This window comes from Ixodes scapularis, unplaced genomic scaffold, assembly GCF_016920785.2.
Source record: "Ixodes scapularis isolate PalLabHiFi unplaced genomic scaffold, ASM1692078v2 PGA_scaffold0__279_contigs__length_252992795, whole genome shotgun sequence".
NCBI classification, from domain to species: domain Eukaryota; kingdom Metazoa; phylum Arthropoda; class Arachnida; order Ixodida; family Ixodidae; genus Ixodes; species Ixodes scapularis.
The window spans coordinates 15,362,700-15,383,687 of NW_024609835.1; the positions used below are offsets into that span (position 1 = coordinate 15,362,700).

General features: G+C 50.2%; 1 protein-coding gene across 1 annotated transcript in view; it reads left to right on the forward strand.

Annotated features, from left to right (window-relative positions):
- LOC120836177 overlaps window positions 1–20,988 on the forward strand; it is a 77,950-nt gene that overhangs the window by 39,312 nt on the left and 17,650 nt on the right. The window contains exons 14-17 of the mRNA XM_040222056.3: window positions 659–823; window positions 5,103–5,216; window positions 12,885–12,992; window positions 14,349–14,461. Of these exons, the coding sequence (XP_040077990.1) occupies window positions 659–823; window positions 5,103–5,216; window positions 12,885–12,992; window positions 14,349–14,461 (500 nt within the window). The remainder of the gene's footprint in view (window positions 1–658; window positions 824–5,102; window positions 5,217–12,884; window positions 12,993–14,348; window positions 14,462–20,988) is intronic.

Here is a 20,988-nt window from a genome sequence, read left to right on the forward strand (position 1 = left end):
GTGGATGCTCGAGTCAACGACATATCGCACAATTATTTTCATTCAATTTTTTCTTCCGGAGGATTGTGAATTATGCGTCATAACAATTCGAAAGATGACCCATTCATTTTCTGCTAATTTTTTGTCGTTCAATATGTTCTAAAAGTTAGCCCATAGTTAGAAATCTTGTTTCCTTGGTTTCGTCAATTTGAGTGGCGAGCTAGACAATTAAGGTTTTCGTAGTGTTTGCAACTGCTTCTCTGAGAATTTGAAGTATGAGTTAAGAAACAAGTTTCTTTCTTTGTGCTAAGGAGTATGTGTTCCTTACAAGTGACTACAAATGTAAAAAAAAATAATTTTTAAGTAGCACGTTGAAAAGTTTGTTGGGTAGATTATCTCCTCACATGTCATGAATATTACCCACTACCTATTTTACTATCGGTTGCCGCGGAAGCCGAGCCCCCTTGGCCCATCTCCACTGCAACAACCTGACTGACGGTAGTGAGAGGTGATTTAGAGAAAAGTGTGGTGGCACTCTGGCAGTGACTCTAGATTTTGCTCAAACATTTTGGCTAACATTTCGTAGCACGCCGTAGTAAAGGGGTTTAGCCGTAGAAAACTTCTTTTACAAAGAGTGGCATTTAGAGATGCGGTTGTTTGCGTCTGCGCCCATCCCCAGCCTCCACGAAGTGGCTCCGGACAGGGTGGACGAGGTGTTCCTGAAGAAGGCGGGCTGCCTCACGGCCAGGGACGTACTTTACCTGACCCGCTACTTTGACGCCCACCCGTCCCTCTTCCTCAAGGCGGTCCGGGTGGCCCTGACGTCCTTTTCACCGCCCCAAACGTGAGCCCTCGCCCACCGGACTCGAGTGTTCCGTTTGAACTCGTTACACCCCGTTTCACCCGCCCCGTTCACACGCTTGCGTCTGCCGACGACCGAGCTCTCGCGATCGCTTGCGACGAGAGAGCACGTCTGGCGCCATCTATAAGGTGACTCTGGAACTGCATTTCGCTAGAGCGAAGGTTTCACAGTATTTCCGATATCAAATGTACGTACTGTCCGTGAATAACAATTGTTTTTTAACACTGCCAACAAGTTTTCGAGCAAAAAAAAAAAAAAAAAAAAAAAAATGCGCGAAGAAAAAGGAAATGTACGGAAATGGTGGTGTATCAGGGCCACCCGAGAGGTGGCTCCAGCGTGTTCTCTCGCCGTAAGAGGTTTTAAGGCATGCTGTCGTAAGTACCTGTCGCAAGTGTGCGAATCGGTCTTTGGTCCAGCCGCAGCTGAGCAGCACTAAGAATGGATCGTCACGGCACTCGTCATCTTTCTGCATTTGCTATAACCGGCGAAACCTGTTGTGTGCGGCGAATGCGCCATGATCCTGCTTTTTAACGCGGAATGTCTTTCATGCGGCGTTTTCTGTGAGAAAATCGTTACAAACAAGCATCATAATGAGCATCGTGGCGAGTGCCACGATGCGCTGGGAGCGTTGCACACATTTAAGGTTATATAGGGTCGTCGAGATAATTCCGGAAAATTCACCATATTCTGGGAAACACATGGAGGCAAAGAAAGAAATGTGGGTCTTTATGCACTGCCAAACTTGTTGTTGACCTCACCACTCCCATTCCATTGGCGAGGTCGTTCGTACTGCGCCCAGGATCCTTCTCAATGTTTCGCTTCAGTTTGCAAACGAATTCTTTGTTTCTTTTTGCGATTCAACCATTTTTCGTTCTTTGCTCGGTTTGCCGTAACGTCTTCCTGGCTGTGCAATTTTCCTGAACGTCTTGGCAATGCTGTAAACTTGCGTATTCTTGTAGTCAAAGCACACAATGATTTGCTTAGGCAATTTTCTGGCGCGAAGCGAATCAAGTATGGCTGCCGTCCGCAGCAGTACTGCGGAGGGCAGAGAGTTATTCATTATGCGATGGTCCGCTGTCAAATAATGTGGCCTCAGAAGCGCAATATGGCCGGTTAGCTTCACTGTATTGTTGCCAGACGAAATCTGGAAAAAGTCTGGATTTGTCTCCACGGCCCTGTCTGTATAAAAAGTTTATACGTAAAGTTGAAGCCCCCGGGGCGTGGCTCGAACTTGGGTCGCTGAGGTGGTAGTCGTATGTTGGAGCCACCAAGCTACTGGCGCAGCTGGTCTGGGCAGGTCAGTGTTTTTATTTGAAAGCAAAAGTGTTGGCAACAGCAGCAGGTTTTTGTTGAAAATGATGAATAAATTAAATATCAATAAATAAATAAATAAAAAATGAAGCTGTCGAGTTTTGCATCTTTTTCTTGTTTTTTTTTTTTCAATTTATGGGGTAAGCCTGATTGATGTAACCCGCCTTATATAAATCGCAATAATAGGTTTTGCGTGCTTCAGCACTGCAATTTACCATGAGCAACAAGGTGCTGTGTTTGTTTTGTGAAAATATCAAAGAGTGAACTTGCCTCATACAAAAGTTGCAATTTAAAAACCGTCATTTTTCTACAGACCAACATAGAGTTAAGCCCTTTTTGTTCCAATGTGAAAAAATGTTGTTGTGGGCTGTTGGGACGTTTTAATGAAAACGAAACAGATTGTGATTATATTAATTTGCAAGGAGCAAAAGTATGCAGGTAAGCTGTTGCATAAGATTTTACTAAACATCATAATCTAAACCCTGAGATGAGGAGAAATAAAATAACGGACAAAGGACACAAAATCTCAATTGTAGCCGAGTTTATTTGCGAGGAAACAACAATTTGTAGCTGTCCGCACAAGAAAGAGGGAAGACATAAAGACATGCCGGCACAAAGCTGGCGGAGCTGAGCCAGGCTGACTGACCTCCAAACAGACAAAACACCAGCAACACACACCTGCTGAGAAGCTACCCGTCAAGGCTATGTGAACCGAGCAAAAGACTCCCCTCCTCCAATCACTCAGCCCTCCGTAACAACAACAACAAAAACTCACAACAGAAGGAACTTTATAACGTGTTCATTCAAAACTATAAACGGCTGGCTCACACAATTTCCGTGGTCCCCTATACTCAAAGGTTTTTTTAAGATTCTCTCGAAAGAACCACCTTCTTTGCACAAGATTGAAGTATTTTGTCATAAGGGCAAACACGCATTACATTCAGCAATATGCGTTTGGCTAGTTCAAGTGATGGAGAAACATTTTTCACACTTCTCTTGTGTTCAAAGAGAGATGGTCATTTACACATCTCCATCATCTGAACTAGCCAAATGTATTGCTGAATGTAATGCGTGTTCACCATTATGGGAAGAGACTTCAATCTTGTGGCAAGAGAGCGATTCTTTCAAGAGAATCTTAAAGGAAACCTTTAGTATAGAGGACCATGAAAATTGTGTGAGCCAGCAGTCTTTACTAGTTTTGAAGTAATATGTGAGAAGGTTCCTTCTGTTGTGGGCTTTTGTTGTTGTTGTCGAGGTGTGGGTGGTCAGGGAGGGGGGGGGAGAGAGTGTGTGGTCTTTAGCTTGGTTCACGTTGCCTTGACGGGGATTATCTTGTTGGGTAGCTTGGCAGTGGGTGTGTGCTGCTGGTGTGGTGTCTGGGTGGAGGTCAGTCAGCCTGGCTTAATTCTGCATCTTTGTGGCGGCATGTCTTTTTGCATTCCCTCTTTTTTGTCTGTGGACGGCTATAAATTGTTGTTCCCTCACTAATAATAAATGCAGCTGTGTTTGAGATTTTGTGTCGTCTTGTCTGTTACTTTATTTCTTCTTGTCTCAGGGTTTGGATTATGATCATTTGGACTTTTCTCTCATGCCCTGTTTTGTTTAAGAAACGACCCCAATGGCCCACAAGGACACCTTTTAGGTTCCAAACTGAGGCATAAGAAAATTTTGTACTTCAATATTTTTACAAAACAAATGCACCACCTTGTCATATTTTCGTGGTAAATTGGAACTTCGGAGCGTGCAAAATTGATCTTTGACACTTTTTTTTAAAGATGGTTAGATCTATTTGGCCTTTACTATGAGGGGGCCTAACAAGCAATGAGGCTCACGGAAATTTTTCGTACCAGATTAGAGATTGTAATCTGCCATAACACTAACTGTTGCACCCTGAGTGTTTGTGTGGAAACATTGTCACTGTTGCTTCATTCGTTGGGGTGGTTCTGTGGGTCGTGATGATATGCTGAACGCAATCTCTGTGGAAAAAGAGACTCACAGGCCTTGTTCCACAGGCCTTGCTCATAAAGACAAAAAAAGTTTAGGTTCTCATTCCCTTCTTGCAGGCTCAGTGCCTCTAAGAAAAAAGATTAGAAATGTGAAACCATTGGAATGACAAAAACAGACACTGATTCTGTTTGGATGATTTGCTCTGGCTGTTACATAAGGTTTTACTAAAACTGGCCTTGGCATGTTATGGGTTTAGTATTAGAAACCAAACGAGGCACGAAATTAGCAGAAGCTTGGTTGAAGAACTCTAAAAGAAGCCCGCTCGAAGCCTCAGTGTGGCATCCAACATTCCTCAGAATTTTAAACGTCATCTAAAGATGTTTTACTTTAGCTGCCAACCTACGTTCACCAAGGGGTTAGCAAATTTAAGCCCCTTTTACGAAGGCAACACTTTGTGCGATTTCCCTTTATTTCTATCGATTTTTGCGCATTCAATCTCTAATTTTCCAACCTTATGGATTAAACTATTATATTGCTGATTCTAGAGAAGGCCAGTGAGGAAGAAGGGAATCTCAAGGCCAGCCTTATACTTTTTTTAATGCATTATTTGTTTTGCCACCTCTTGCTGTGAATCTTCGTTTCCTTGCTCTTTATAGACGCTTTATTCGCGTGCCAGATTGAGTCGCCATTGCCGACCTTCTCTTGTCTTAGCTAGATGCTGAGCCATTGAAGTGGGCGTTATTGAGCCTCCACAAAAGCCTATGCTGGGGAGAAAGACACAGTAGCGCCTAGAGTGGCAATAACCTGTCTTACTGTGGCAACGATGAAGTGAAGCGAACGGAATAAGAGGAAACAAAAACTGAAGGTCGGTTATGGCAGAGCCCATGCACAGCTGCCTGAAAGCGTCTATATCCACACATGAATGAGTAGAGCAGTGAAGTCCTGTTGATTGAGTGTGACTGGTTCTTCTGACGTGCTGTGAACTTACTGTTACTGGTTGCAGGTTGTCTTCCGTGAGGAAGTACCTGAAGAATGAAGAAGTTCGGTGGGAATGGCTGCAGCATTCTCTGCGATCGTGCGACTCTCAGTGCCTCAAATGCTCGTGTGGAGCACCAAGGTATGGAATTGGAACCTTCCGCTTCTCATTCTATGGCAGGGCGGTATCCTCAAAATCCCATGACCCATTTTCTTGACATTTTTTTTGCACATTCTCATGACACATTATCGAGGTACTATACATCATGACACAATCTTGTGACACATTTTCTTGACAAATTATCTTAATACATTCTCAACACATTCTATAATACCACATTCTCATGACGGGTCCCCAGGGCACAAGCTCCAACTTAATATTTGCTTGAATGTTTCGCCGAACCATAGTACATTAAAGAGTTTTCATGACAAGAACTGTGCCGACTGTTCAGAAGGGCAGTATGGAGCTTTTCATTGCTCTCCCAACAATATTTTTAAGGCTTAATTAATAAGGTAATAGTATGACACGGTACAAACTATGTATATTGAAGGACATACCGAGAGATTTATTTAGTCTATAAAACTAAAAACACACTTTCTAGGTGGTGCAAGCTGTCAGCCAATTTCAAGGATAAAACTGCATTCATTTCATCTGTCTCTTTGGTACACTCTTTCATCTTAAACGGACACTGATAGGGTATACCTGCTCACCAAGGTTTTTTATTTGTACATGTCATATGAGAGCCCAACTACCCAGAACACAATTAGCGACTCGTAATTCGTTTTCTTTCTACCCGAAAACTGGCCGGTTTGAGTCGCGCTCACTCTCTTCTCTGTGGCGACGTGCCGTTTTTTATGGTTTAGATACAGCACCAAAGATAATCAAGGTCGTGGGTCATCAAAGGCACGCACTCAATGCTAAAAATAGACAAAAATATTATACCCATTTTTTGTGGCTTGTAAAAATCTGCAAATAAGTTGATTGAAAGAAAGAAATATGTTGCATAGCCGTGTGACTTCCGGTAACTTTCTCCTCTATATTGTCACGGGTGGTGACCAGAATGACAATAAATAAACAGGAAGAAATAAACGTTTAATGTGGCGAACTTGTGCCGAAAACAAAAAGGGGAATAGAAAATAATAACAAAGCGTCGCGAGCGTCGAGGTCGGCGAGACAGCAGAGTCGAGCGCTGGGGCGAAACTGCTTGCAGATCAGGAGGCGGAGTCCCTTATGTACGCGCGTTGGGTTCTGGAACAATCGGCCTAGATTGTTCGACGACTGGAACATTCTGAACTCGATCATACGAGAATGTTCTCGAACACACGTGAACGCAATGTTGAAAGAACAAATAAAAGATCATTCCACTGACTGGAATCGAACCCAGACTTTCTGCGCGACAATCAAGCACGCTAACCACTCGGTCACGCGCGCGGTCGCTCTCCGGCGAGCGTGGCATTACTCCCCCCTTTAAAAAAGGCATCGTCTCGATGCCACATAAAAGACAACAAAACAGAGCGAAACAAACAAAAAATGGGAACATACGGAGGCTCGCGAAACACAATCCTATCAAGCGGTGCACAAGATCACAGTTCGCAGTCTTATCGCGCGTAGTAAGGCTTGAGGCGCACGACGTGGACGACTTCCGGTCGTGGAGCGCGGCGTGATGAAGTCCGTGTTCCGTCGGGCATCACCTCGTAGTTCAGATCCCCGAGTCGACGAAGTACTTTGTAGGGTCCGAAGTAGCGCTTTAGGAGTTTCTCACTGAGACCACGGCGACGTATCGGTGTCCACACCCACACCCTGTCTCCGGGCTGGAAGTGGACGTCCCGACGACGGAGGTTGTAGCGGCCAGTGTCGACACGTTGTTGGGCTTGAATACGGTGTCTGGCGAGCTGGCGGACTTCTGCTCGTTGGGCAACCACCTGGGCGTCGTCGCTTCCGTTGACAGCCAGTTCGTGGGGTAACATCGCGTCCAGCATTGTCGTTACTTTGCGACCATGAACCAGTTGGAAGGGTGTCACCCCGGTGGTCTCTTGCTCGGCCGTGTTGTAAGCAAACGTGACGTACGGCAACACCTCGTCCCATGTCTTGTGCTCCACGTCGACATACATGGAGATCATGTCGGCGATCCATTCCGATCTGCTGGATCCATTCCGATCTGCTGGAACAGTACGGTCGGGGGAGCGATCGGATGCAGGAGACCTGCCGGCTTCGTCGGCGGTTTCTTGCGTTGCTGGCACTCGTGGCAGGACCGTGTGTAGAAGTGAACGGTCTTCGGCAGCTTGGGCCAGTAATACCTTTCACGGATTCGGGCCAGCGTACGGCTGTAACCAAGGTGTCCGTACGTCGGGTCGTCGTGGCAGGCTTGGAAGATCTCCGCTCTAAGGTCGGTAGGGGTTACCAGCAGCCATGGTGTGCTGTTGTCTCCGAAGTTCTCCTTGTAAAGTACGCCTTGTCGGAGGACGAAAGTCGGCAGGGCTCTCGAGAAGACACGGGGGACACTACCCCCTCGTTTTTCGAGGTGCTCGATTAGCGTGCGCAACTCAGGATCGTCTCTTTGACGTCGTGCCATGTCGTCGGTGTTTACTGCACCTAGGAAGCACTCTTCGTCATCGTCGTTGCTACTGGCGGAAGGTGTTTCGACCAGGGCTCTGGACAGGCAGTCAGCGTCGCTGTGCTTGCGGCCTGACTTGTAGACCACAGTCATGTTGAACTCTTGTAGTCGTAGACTCCATCGAGCGAGGCGTCCTGACGGGTCCTTGAGGTTCGCAAGCCAGCAGAGCGAGTGGTGGTCCGTGACTACACGGAACGGGCTCCCGTACAAATACGGACGAAACTTCGTGATTGCCCAGACGACAGCAAGGCATTCTTTTTCAGTCGTGGAGTAATTTTTCTCCGCCTTGGACAGTGTCCGACTTGCGTAGGCGATAACTCGCTCGGTGCCGTCTTGCACTTGAACCAGTACCGCGCCAAGTCCAGCGTTACTTACGTCCGTGTGAATTTCGGTTTCCGCATCTTGATCGAAATGTCCAAGAACAGGAGGAGTCTGCAGTCGTCGCTTCAGCTCGTCGAATGCCTGCTGCTGCTTCTCGGCCCATTCAAACTTCTCGGCGTCCTTTGTGAGGTTTGTGAGTGGTGCGGAAATCCTTGCAAAATCCCGGATGAAGAGCCGATAGTAGGCACGTAGTCCAAGAAACCTTCGCACGGCCTTCTTGTCTGTCGGTGCTGGAAATGCTGCGACAGCGCGAGTCTTCTCTGGATCGGGGCGAACGCCTTCGTTACTAACCACGTGACCTAGGAACTTCAGTTCATCATAGGCGAACCGACACTTTGACGGCTTCAGGGTGAGTCCGGCGGTCCGTATGGCTTGGAGAACTGCTCGGAGTCGTCGCAAGTGCTCGTCGAAGTCGCTGGAAAACACTACGACGTCACCGAGATAGATGAGACAGCTCTGCCACTTCAGTCCTGCCAGTACGGTGTCCATGACACGCTGGAAAGTTGCAGGAGCCGTGCACAGTCCGAAGGGCATCACCTTGAACTCGTACAGCCCATCTGGCGTGACGAAAGCTGTCTTCTCTCAGTCCCGCTCGTCGACTTCGACCTGCCAGTAGCCGCTCTTCAGGTCCATGGAGGAAAAGTATCGGGAGGGGCGCAGCCGGTCTAACGTGTCGTCGATGCGGGGGAGTGGATAGACGTCTTTCTTCGTCACTGCGTTCAGCTGCCGGTAGTCCACGCAGAACCTAAGCGTTCCGTCCTTCTTCTTAACCAGTACAACTGGAGAGGCCCACAGACTGCTTGAAGGTTGGATTATGTCGTCGTTCAGCATCTCTTGCACTTGCTCCTGGATCACCTCCCTTTCTTTAACGGAGACTCTGTACGGCGATCGATGCACAGGGCGCGTGTCCTCCTCGGTAACGATGCGGTGTTTCGCAATGGCGGTTTGGCGCACCCTCGACGACGTCGCGAAGCAGTCACTGTATTCGGCGAGAAGTTCCCTTAGCTGCCGTCGTTTCGGGCCTGGAAGCTTGGGGTCAATGTCGAGCTGCGCTGGTGCCGTAATGTGTTGCTGAGGTGGGAATGATTCATCAGCAATCGCGGCGATTTCGGCGGAGTTCCGAATTTCCTCGACGTGGCCTACAGCGGAACCTTTCGTGAGGTGTTGCGCTTCTTGTCGAAAGTTTGTCACGAAGACCACGGTGCGCCCATCCTGAAGTTCAGCCACTCCTCTTGCGACGCCTATTCCTCTTTCTAGGAGTAATTGAAGGTTGCCTTCAAGAACAACTTCGCCGCAGGTAGCTGCATCAGCCACAACGGGTACGACAACACTTGATCGCGGTGGCAGGTTCACGTGGTCGGCAGCGACTCGGACGGCGGCTGACGCTGTTTGAGGTTTCTCTGAAGACGGAACAGGCTTGCGCAGCGTCAATCTGTTCTCACCAAGGTCGATGACGGCGCCGTATTCACACAGAAAGTCCATGCCGAGAATAACGTCTCTGGAACAGTCTTGTAGAAGGACGAACTTCACAGGGCACGTCTCACCGCGGATCTCGACGCGAGCAGTGCATCTCCCGATGGGTGTGATGAGGTGCCCTCCGGCGGTTCGTATTTGAGGTCCATCCCACGGCGTCATGACTTTTCGAAGGCGGCGGGAGAGCCTCCCACTCAAGACTGAGTAGTCTGCTCCGGTGTCCACGAGTGCAGATGCGTCGTGGCCGTCGATGACGACGTTTAGGTTATTGGGCACCACTGCAGCGGCGTCGTTTTGGTCTCTGGTAGCGTTCGAGTGGGGGCCCCCCGACGTTCGTGGAGGATCTTGGCGTCGGTCGTCTTCGGCAACTCCACCTCCAGGGGTTGCCGCGCCTAGTTTCCCCGGCGAGGAGCGAGGGGGGACAGGCTTTCACGTCGTGGTCGGTGCATCGGCGAAGCTGGACGTCGCGGTGACGGCGACCGGAACTCTCGGCGGGACGCAGGCTCGGGGGACTGAGGTCTTCGCAGGTACTCGTCGATCTCAGTAGGGCGTTCACCATGACGGGGGCGCGGGTCGTTCGGGTGGAACCCGCGTAGCCCGAGTCGTCGGTATGGGCATCGGCGGTAGATGTGGTCCGCTTCCCCGCAATGGAAGCACAGAGGGCGTCGGTCGGGCGTTCGCCACACGTCGGTCTTGCGGGGTGCAAGAGGCTCCGGGCAGGCGTACTGGACCTGGTCGTCGTGGCGTCGGTCGTGCCGCGGCGCAGGAGACTGACGTCGGGGCGGCGCGACATAGGTGCGAAGAGGAGGCGGTGGCCGTCGGGCCACTGCGGCGTAACTCAATGTCGGTGGTTCTGGAGCGGTGCTGACGTGAACCTCAGGCTGCAGCGCTTGCTGAACTTCTTCCCTGACAATCTCGGCGATTGAGGGCGAAGCTGGGCTTGCGGCCGCAGGTAGAAGTTTCTTGATCTCCTCCCACACGACGTCCCGGATAATCTCGCGGAGGTCCGGGCTGTTGCAGCTGGAAGTCGAGGGGGCCGCGACGCCGGGAAGTCGCTGGTAATGGGAGGCCCGTGCTTGAAGGGCACGTTCAATGTTTGTTGCCTCCGTGATGAATCCTTCGACTGTGGTAGGCGGCGCTCGTACAAGGCCGCCGAAGATGTTTTCTTTGACGCCTCGCATCAGGATTCTCAGCTTCTTCGCTTCGGAGGCTTGAGGATCGGCGCGGTTGCTGAGTCGCAGGACATCCTCCACGAAACTGACGATGCTCTCGTTAGGGCCTTGGATCCTCGCTTGAAGAAGCTCTTCCGCGCGTTCTCTTTGTTGTTGGTTTGTGAACGTTCTTCGCAACTCAGCTTTGAGTTGCTCCCAGGAGGTGATCGATGCTTCGTGGTTCTCGAACCAGTTCCGAGCGGTTGCTTGAAGGCGAAGTAAGCATTCTGTAGACACTGTTCTGGTGTCCACCCGTTATGACGGGCCACTCGTTCGTACTGTTGGACCCAGTCGTCGATGCCTTCGTGGCTTTCGCCGTGGAAGGGAGCCGGTGTCCGAGGAGCGACGGGTAGGTAGACGACGGCAGGAGCGGCGGGGTTCTGCGACTGGTTGGCCATCGTCGTCGTCTTCGGCTTGGGCGTGTCCAGCAGTAAACCGTAGTCAGGATCCTCTTCCTTGGTGCGGCGGCTGGTCCGAGTTTCAGCTTCCGCGGTGAGTGGTCTTCTCACCGAGCTGGGAACCGGACTTGCACTGCGGGCCCTTGGAGGGGAACGCTGCACGGGCATGCGGTACCCCGCACCTCCACCAAGAATGTCACGGGTGGTGACCAGAATGAAAATAAATAAACAGGAAGAAATAAACGTTTAATGTGGCGAACTTGTGCCGAAAACAAAAAGGGGAATAGAAAATAATAACAAAGCGTCGCGAGCGTCGAGGTCGGCGAGACAGCAGAGTCGAGCGCTGGGGCGAAACTGCTTGCAGATCAGGAGGCGGAGTCCCTTATGTACGCGCGTTGGGTTCTGGAACAATCGGCTTAGATTGTTCGACGACTGGAACATTCGGAACTCGATCATACGAGAATGTTCTCGAACACACGTGAACGCAATGTTGAAAGAACAAATAAAAGATCATTCCACTGACTGGAATCGAACCCAGACTTTCTGCGCGACAATCAAGCACGCTAACCACTCAATCACGCGCGCGGTCGCTCGCCGGCGAGCGTGGCAATATTTCTTCTTCCTCCCCAGTTCAGTTTCGGTTTCAAGCTGTTGCATTTTCTTACTCTATTAAAAATATATGTGACGTTGTAGCAAAATACTGATTGGGTAGTTTTCTGACACTATAATGGATAACGTGGCAAAAAATAAAATTGGGTGGTGTTAATGTCCTTCTAAAGAAATACTGCAACGAAATTTGAAATATTCCCGTCGTGTTCAGAAATTGGCTGAATATGATCCACAGTATCTGTAAATGACAATCGCACATTTGTACTTCGAGCCTGATGGCTGTATTTAACATTAGAAACGGCCCACTCTGGCAAGCGCTTGGAGAGCAGCCAGCGGAGAGCACGTCACATCCGGCACGATCGTGACGTAGTCTGTCTCGGGATGAGCAAAGCTGTGGCGAGGCTGGCACCGTCTGGATGCCCTGTCATTCGAGCCACCGAAGCAGTCGAAGCATGCCGGCGATTGGACCACCGCAACTAACCCCAAATCTGCTTTTGTGGGATTTTGGAGTGACGGGTTAATCTTCTATAATCTTCTAGAGGAAGAATAGCAATGCCTGGGACATACAAAAGAGAGTCCCATTGAGTGGGGAAGTTCCTTCCTCCCCTCTTCTCTTGTGCTGGCTGTAGAGCTGCCGGGATGACATCAGGTTCAAAGCATGTATACTAGTTCTAGTCGAAACAGTTATCGTCACTACCTGTCAAGGTTCCTAGACAGGCATTACAAATGAGGCTTTAGTGACATCCACCAGGTGCTCTTTCCTAATCGTTTAATTTGTTTTAAAATTCCTTTTCGCGTCTTTTGTAACAGGATATTGGTGTGTCCAATGTGATACTGCTTCTTTGAACACGTAAAGACCAAAAAAAAAGCGCCGAAATTTCGTTGTAGTATTCCTTTAACATCCGAAACCCATACAGACCTTGCAGTGTGATGGCTGTTTTGAATCAAATAGTTGTTGCGCCTAAATAAGTATTTATTTGTTGTTGCAGTTTCGTGTATGTTAGTATGTTTTTCTGCCTTGGGCCATTGAAGGACATGTCAGTGAGGTTTTGCTGTGGTTGTGGGTTTGTGATGTGGAAGCAGCCATTCAAGCAACAAAGGCCTTGGCACATCTGACTTTCAGAATGAACTCCCACAAGATCAACTGGCCGATGATGGAGCAGCTCAAAGCTGTCCTTTGCTTCGAGGAATGGATCTCAGTCAGGAGCATGGAGCTCTGTCAGCTGCATGGGTGAGTGTGGGCAATAGACAAGTCAACATCTCTTTATTTGCCAACTCAGTGCCATGTTGCCCAGACTGTGCTAGTCCACTGGCTATACAAGCTTAAAAGTTTTGGCTTATGCGGTGCGGACTATCTACAGGTGCGGGCTATATAAAGATTTTATGTTTTTTAGGTTGTTCATAATGACGACACTGACGGATTATTAGTATGATGGAGTATTAATGATGATTTGTGTGTAGTCTGCACTAGGTGTTGACAATACACCAAGTGTAGATTATTCAGGGACAACCATTTTGTTTTAAACTGAAATTTGCCCCTGCAGACTAGTCCGAAAGATATAGTACTGTTTTTCGCTTACTTTCTTTGTGGAGCTTCGACATTGCGGATGCCTTGTTTATCTGCACCCCCGTAATCATACAGTTTTTCTCGGTTTTTTCTTTGCTAGCATTTGTCATGAAAAGCTTAGCATCAATCGCCTTTTGGCACGATGACGTGGCTGATAGGAAACTAAATCCTGGGTGGTGTATTCAGATTGGAGTGCTGCACACACCATAAATCTTACTAGAAATGGCTTATTCCATTGTTCCCACTGAGGTTCAGCTACTTTTCAATTAAAGCCATGCACTCGTATGTTTACACATAAGAAAGATTATTATTTTAAATTAATTAAGCATCCATAATTACCCCTGATGCTATACATATCTTTATATAGGCCAATTAATCGTGACCAATTATGACATCTATCTTTTTTCTGCAAAATGCGTAGTTTGAGCAAGAAAATTGTGATTGGCGCTAAGCGAAACACTCTTAGACGATCAACGATGTACTCCCCTGTGTGTGGTCCAGCTTTTTTAATTGCATTTTTGCCGAGAATGATGCTTACTTCATGTGAACCCGACAGAATCTATTTGCAAAAAAAAAATAGTTCCAAAAATTTTAAACATATAAAGTCAATTTTTACTGTCCGTTTTCTTCTGAAGCTGTCGAACCAATATTTACCAAATATATTTACCTGCATTTACCAGTCCATATAGTAAACCACAAACCCTTGAATTTTTATATGAGTTGGCCACCATTTTTATAGGGAGAGTATCTTGGTTTGATTGTGCACGCTGTGCACATGCGCTTGTGCATTGAAGGCCTCATTTAAGGCAACATGCTCTAGTTTGTAGCTCCAGCTTCATTTATTTACACTTATGGTAAAACCAAACTTAGTAGTAAAGTGTTTTTGTTGAGATGACATGTCACAAACCTCTTGACCCCAGTCATGTCTGCATATACGTCTGTTACTACACGAGTTTATTGTAGATGAGTCGGCGATAATGTATGAGATTGCGTGTGTTTGTGAATGGAATGCCTTCCTAGGTTCTGGCCTGGCTACCTGTGCTCCTTGAGACGTTTGGGCTACCGACTGGAGCACCTAGTCACTGTGATTCAGCTGGGGGACGTGGAACTGCTGTCGGATAGCCATCCATTGGGTGAGTGACCGCCATAGACCAGACGGCGTTCACTCGACAGTCGTGCCTGGCATGGTCTGTAAACGACGCAATCTCGCCGAATGTGGTCTCACGCTCTGTTCGGAGTCCGTGAAACAGTGCCTCACAGTCTCAGAACTGTTGGGTGCGTGACTGTTTGTCAAAGAGTTCTAAGTGCTTAATTGTCCTATGCATTTTGTTGTCCTTGCTGGGCATGATACGTGTGGCCTAATGTTCCATGAATATCAAACACTCTCGTAGAACGTCGTCGATACGTCCTCGGCCCATACGTTTTCCCGGCTGTTGCGCTCACAAACACCAGTACTGTCAAACGCCCGCGTTAATTTCTCGTTTGTTGCATTTGCCTTCCTGGCTGTCACGCCTAGAAACTGCCATTCAAGATGGCCGGTGCAATGTATTGGGCCTCCCTCTTCGTTTTGCTCCGCTCCCATTTGTTTTCTCCTCTTTGCCTGTCTGCGCCGTGCTTGCTTGATCTTGACCGGGCGGATATCACCTTGAACTGGTCTCTTAACGGATGGAGGCTTTTGCAACTGCCTGTTTATATTCCTTTCCCTTTCTTACTTTCTCAGGTGCACAGATGCCTTTCTGCCGTGCTCGGTGGCCTGGTTTCCCAGTTGTGCTAGTTTTATTTCACGTGAAGTTTGGAGTTCGTTCCACCCTGCGCTTTAACTCTTTTCTGACCGTGCCCATAGAGCATCTGTCGGTATTTTAAGTTGTCATTCATCATAAGAGATGGCGCCACAGGTATGGCCACCTGCGTCCTGTATATAAATCATGCAACTTCGAGGTTAAAGACATTCTTTTCGGTACGAGCGTACGGTCTGCTTCTGTCGTGGCCTGGGAACGTAGGTCACGTCGCAGGACGCAACAGTTGGCGACGAGGCTTAAACTTTACATCCTACTGAGCCATGGGCATTCAGCAACCGCCGCCGTTCTTGCCGACGCCTGGCAAGCCCGCCATTCCGTGGAATCAATGGCACCAGCTATTCTGAAACTTCCTACTTTCTTCGGGGATCGACAGCGGGTGGTCACGTCGCAGGATTCAACAGTTGGCGACGAGGCTTAAACTTTACATCCTACTGAGCCATGGGCATTCAGCAACCGCCGCCGTTCGTGCCGACGCCTGGCAAGCCCGCCATTCTGTGGAATCAATGGCACCGGCTATTCTGAAACTTTCTACTTTCTTTGGGGAACGACAGCGGGTGGTCACGTCGCAGGACGCAACAGTTGGTGACGAGGCTTAAACTTTACATCCTACTGAGCCATGGGCATTCAGCAACCGCCGCCATTCGTGCCGACGCCTGGCAAGCCCGCCATTCCGTGGAATCAATGGCACCAGCTATTCTGAAACTTCCTACTTTCTTCGGGGATCGACAGCGGGTGGTCACGTCGCAGGACGCAACAGTTGGCGACGAGGCTTAAACTTTACATCCTACTGAGCCATGGGCATTCAGCAACCGCCGCCGTTCGTGCCGACGCCTGGCAAGCCCGCCATTCCGTGGAATCAATGGCACCAGCTATTCTGAAACTTCCTACTTTCTTCGGGGATCGACAGCGGGTGGTCACGTCGCAGGATGCAACAGTTGGCGACGAGGCTTAAACTTTACATCCTACTGAGCCATGGGCGTTCAGCAACCGCCGCCGTTCGTGCCGACGCCCGGCGAGCCCGCCATTCTGTGGAATCAATGGCACCGGCTATTCTGAAACTTTCTACTTTCTTTGGGGAACAACAGCGGGTGGTCACGTCGCAGGACGCAACAGTTGGTGACGAGGCTTAAACTTTACATCCTACTGAGCCATGGGCGTTCAGCAACCGCTGTCGTTCCCGCCGACGCCCGGCGAGCCCGCCATTCCGTGGAATCAATGGCACCGGCTATTCTGAAACTTTCTACTTTCTTTGGGGAACGACAGCGGGTGGTCACGTCGCAGGACGCAACAGTTGGTGACGAGGCTTAAACTTTACATCCTACTGAGCCATGGGCGTTCAGCAACCGCTGTCGTTCCCGCCGACGCCCGGCGAGCCCGCCATTCCGTGGAATCAATGGCACCGGCTATTCTGAAACTTTCTACTTTCTTTGGGGAACGACAGCGGGTGGTCACGTCGCAGGATGCAACAGTTGGCGACGAGGCTTAAACTTTACATCCTACTGAGCCATGGGCGTTCAGCAACCGCCGCCGTTCGTGCCGACGCCCGGCGAGCCCGCCATTCTGTGGAATCAATGGCACCAGCTATTCTGAAACTTCCTACTTTCTTCGGGGATCGACAGCGGGTGGTCACGTCGCAGGATGCAACAGTTGGCGACGAGGCTTAAACTTTACATCCTACTGAGCCATGGGCGTTCAGCAACCGCTGTCGTTCCCGCCGACGCCCGGCGAGCTTGCCATTCCGTGGAATCAATGGCACCGGCTATTCTGAAACTTTCTACTTTCTTTGGGGAACGACAGCGGGTGGTCACGTCGCAGGACGCAACAGTTGGTGACGAGGCTTAAACTTTACATCCTACTGAGCCATGGGCGTTCAGCAACCGCTGTCGTTCCCGCCGACGCCCGGCGAGCCCGCCATTCCGTGGAATCAATGGCACCGGCTATTCTGAAACTTTCTACTTTCTTCGGGGATCGACAGCGGGTGGTCACGTCGCAGGATGCAACAGTTGGCGACGAGGCTTAAACTTTACATCCTACTGAGCCATGGGCGTTCAGCAACCGCCGCCGTTCGTGCCGACGCCCGGCGAGCCCGCCATTCTGTGGAATCAATGGCACCAGCTATTCTGAAGCTTCCTACTTTCTTCGGGGATCGACAGCGGGTGGTCACGTCGCAGGATGCAACAGTTGGCGACGAGGCTTAAACTTTACATCCTACTGAGCCATGGGCGTTCAGCAACCGCTGTCGTTCCCGCCGACGCCCGGCGAGCCCGCCATTCCGTGGAATCAATGGCACCGGCTATTCTGAAACTTTCTACTTTCTTTGGGGAACGACAGCGGGTGGTCACGTCGCAGGACGCAACAGTTGGTGACGAGGCTTAAACTTTACATCCTACTGAGCCATGGGCGTTCAGCAACCGCTGTCGTTCCCGCCAACGCCCGGCGAGCCCGCCATTCCGTGGAATCAATGGCACCGGCTATTCTGAAACTTTCTACTTTCTTTGGGGAACGATAGCGGGTGGTCACGTCGCAGGACGCAACAGTTGGTGACGAGGCTTAAACTTTACATCCTACTGAGCCATGGGCGTTCAGCAACCGCCGTCGTTCCCGCCGACGCCCGGCGAGCCCGCCATTCCGTGGAATCAATGGCACTGGCTATTCTGAAACTTTCTACTTTCTTTGGGGAACGACAGCGGGTGGTCACGTCGCAGGACGCAACAGTTGGCGACGAGGCTTAAACTTTACATCCTACTGAGCCATGGGCGTTCAGCAACCGCTGTCGTTCCCGCCGACGCCCGGCGAGCCCGCCATTCCGTGGAATCAATGGCACTGGCTCTTCTGAAACTTTCTACTTTCTTCGGGGAACGACAGCGGGTGGTCACGTCGCAGGACGCAACAGTTGGCGACGAGGCTTAAACTTTACATCCTACTGAGCCATGGGCATTCAGCAACCGCTGTCGTTCCCGCCGACGCCCGGCGAGCCCGCCATTCCGTGGAATCAATGGCACTGGCTATTCTGAAACTTTCTACTTTCTTCGGGGAACGACAGCGGGTGGTCACGTCGCACGACGCAACAGTTGGCGACGAGGCTTAAACTTTACATCCTACTGAGCCATGGGCGTTCAGCAACCGCCGTCGTTCCCGCCGACGCCCGGCGAGCCCGCCATTACGTGGAATCAATGGCACCGGCTGTTCTGAAACTTTCTTCGGGGAACGACAGCGGGTGGTCACGTCGCACGACGCAACAGTTGGCGACGAGGCTTAAACTTTACATCCTACTGAGCCATGGGCGTTCAGCAACCGCTGTCGTTCCCGCCGACGCCCGGCGAGCCCGCCATTCCGTGAAATCAATGGCACTGGCTATTCTGAAACTTTCTACTTTCTTTGGGGAACGACAGCGGGTGGTCACGTCGCAGGACGCAACAGTTGGCGACGAGGCTTAAACTTTACATCCTACTGAGCCATGGGCGTTCAGCAACCGCCGTCGTTCCCGCCGACGCCCGGCGAGCCCGCCATTCCGTGGAATCAATGGCACTGGCTATTCTGAAACTTTCTACTTTCTTCGGGGAACGACAGCGGGTGGTCACGTCGCAGGACGCAACAGTTGGCGACGAGGCTTAAACTTTACATCCTACTGAGCCATGGGCGTTCAGCAACCGCCGTCGTTCCCGCCGACGCCCGGCGAGCCCGCCATTACGTGGAATCAATGGCACCGGCTGTTCTGAAACTTTCTTCGGGGAACGACAGCGGGTGGTCACGTCGCACGACGCAACAGTTGGCGACGAGGCTTAAACTTTACATCCTACTGAGCCATGGACGTTCAGCAACCGCCGTCGTTCCCGCCGACGCCCGGCGAGCCCGCCATTCCGTGGAATCAATGGCACCGGCTATTCTGAAACTTTCTACTTTCTTCGGGGAACGACAGCCACCCGCCCGCGCGTCGTAAGGCTCTTCTTTTTTACTGCTTGGGAGTGGAAGGCCAGCGAATATTCTACACCCTGCCCGAAAAACAGCCGCCGACACCCGCTGCAACATCTGACAGAGGTACGCCTACCTTCAATGAATACGACACAGCTTTGGCTACACTCGACACCTCCTTTGTTTAAAGTACAAGTGTCGTCGTGGAGCGGCATTGTTTTGGGTGGCGTGCTCAACTCCCAGGCGAGATTGTAGACTCATCTGTCACTGCACTGCGAGACCTTTCGTCGACGTGCGACTTTGGTCCTAAATTGGACGACTTCATCCAAGACCACATCGTGGCGAAAATGACCACCAACCTTCTATGCGCGCGACTCCTTCTCGAAGGTTCGACGCCCACGCTGGGGCGTGCACTCTACATTGCAAGAAGCCTCGAGGAAGCTGCTTGGAATTCAAAAGAACAGTCATCGTCTTCCACGTGTGCGAACGTTGGGAGAGTAGACAAGCATCGAGAGACGGGACCGCCAAAACAGACCAAACCGGGTTCGTCACCGCCGAACTCCAAGCATCGTTTTTGTTGTGGGTCTTCACAGCATATCGCTAATTCTCCAAGCTGCAAGGCCAAGGACAAGAACTTCAGCAGATGCGGCAGGGTTGGCCATTTCCAACGAGTCTGCCAAAGCGAAAAGTCGGCGAAATGAGCCGTCCCCATTTGAGGAGTCGAGTGCGATGATACGTCCAAACTCCCGAGCATTTTGTGCCTCGCCGGGGAGCACACTGCGGGCATGCACATCGATGTTAGAGTGCAAGCAGCTACCTTATTGCTCCTAGTTAAAGTGGGGTACACCGTTTCAATCCCATCTTCAACTTACTCCAACCACAAGCACTCCGCTCCGCTGCAACCAACGTCGGCGGCGCTATTCGACTTGTCACACCACGAGATCACCGTCGAGAGTTACTTCGTTGCTCCTGTTTTGTTCCAGGACCGCTGTGATGGCATACCCTTTTGTAGTTCTCGAATGTTTGGACATCTTGGAAATAGATGCTGTCATCTCCTTGGGTCTGCAAATCAATGGTACCTCTCCGCGCTGCTTTCATACTATGCAAACGCCAGAAGGACTCTCGCCTGACCTATATTGCCGACTTTTACGTTTGTTTGACGGCAAATTGGGCCTCGCCAAAAACTTTGTTCACAAACTAAGAGTATGTGAAGGCATCAAACCTGTTGTTACCAGGTTGCGCCGACTGCCATTCACTGTGAGGGAGCAAGGCTCGGAAGAATTGAAGCGTCTCGAACATGAAGATGTCATCGAAAAGCAGAAGCTGATGGCAGCTGCATACCATCAGGTTCTTCTCAGCCCAGAAAGCAGAGACTTGACAGCTTTCATTACAGAGGAAGGCCTGTACAGACTCAAATGAGTCTGTTTTGGACTTGCTTCTGCACCTCCTGCCTTTCAGATGATGATGGTTACGATCTTGAAAGCTGCAAGAATGCCTTGGGCTACATCGACAACATTATTGTCCTTGGCAGCAACCTCAAACAACATGATGAGAGCCTGATGCAGGTGCTGGACTGCATCTAGAGGGCTGGCTTTATACTTAACAATAATTTCGTTTTGGCTGCACAAGAACTGTCCTTCCTTGGACATGCAGTTAGCAGCAAGGGAGTATGGCCACCGCAGAGCAACATGGATGCAATCTAGGCTGCGTCAGCACCCACATAGCTGCAGGCATTTCTCAGCATGGTTGGCTACTATGCGCAGCTTATTCCTCGTTACGCAGAAGTCGTCGAGCCTCTTCGGGAACTGCTGCTGTACATTCCTCCAAACTTCCATTTAGGGTGTGAAGATCTTGAGTCACTCATTGCTCAACTCCCCCATCCATTCACTATTCTTGGTGATTTTAATGCGCAGAATCCTTTATTGCGCAGTGCTAGGCGCGATACACAT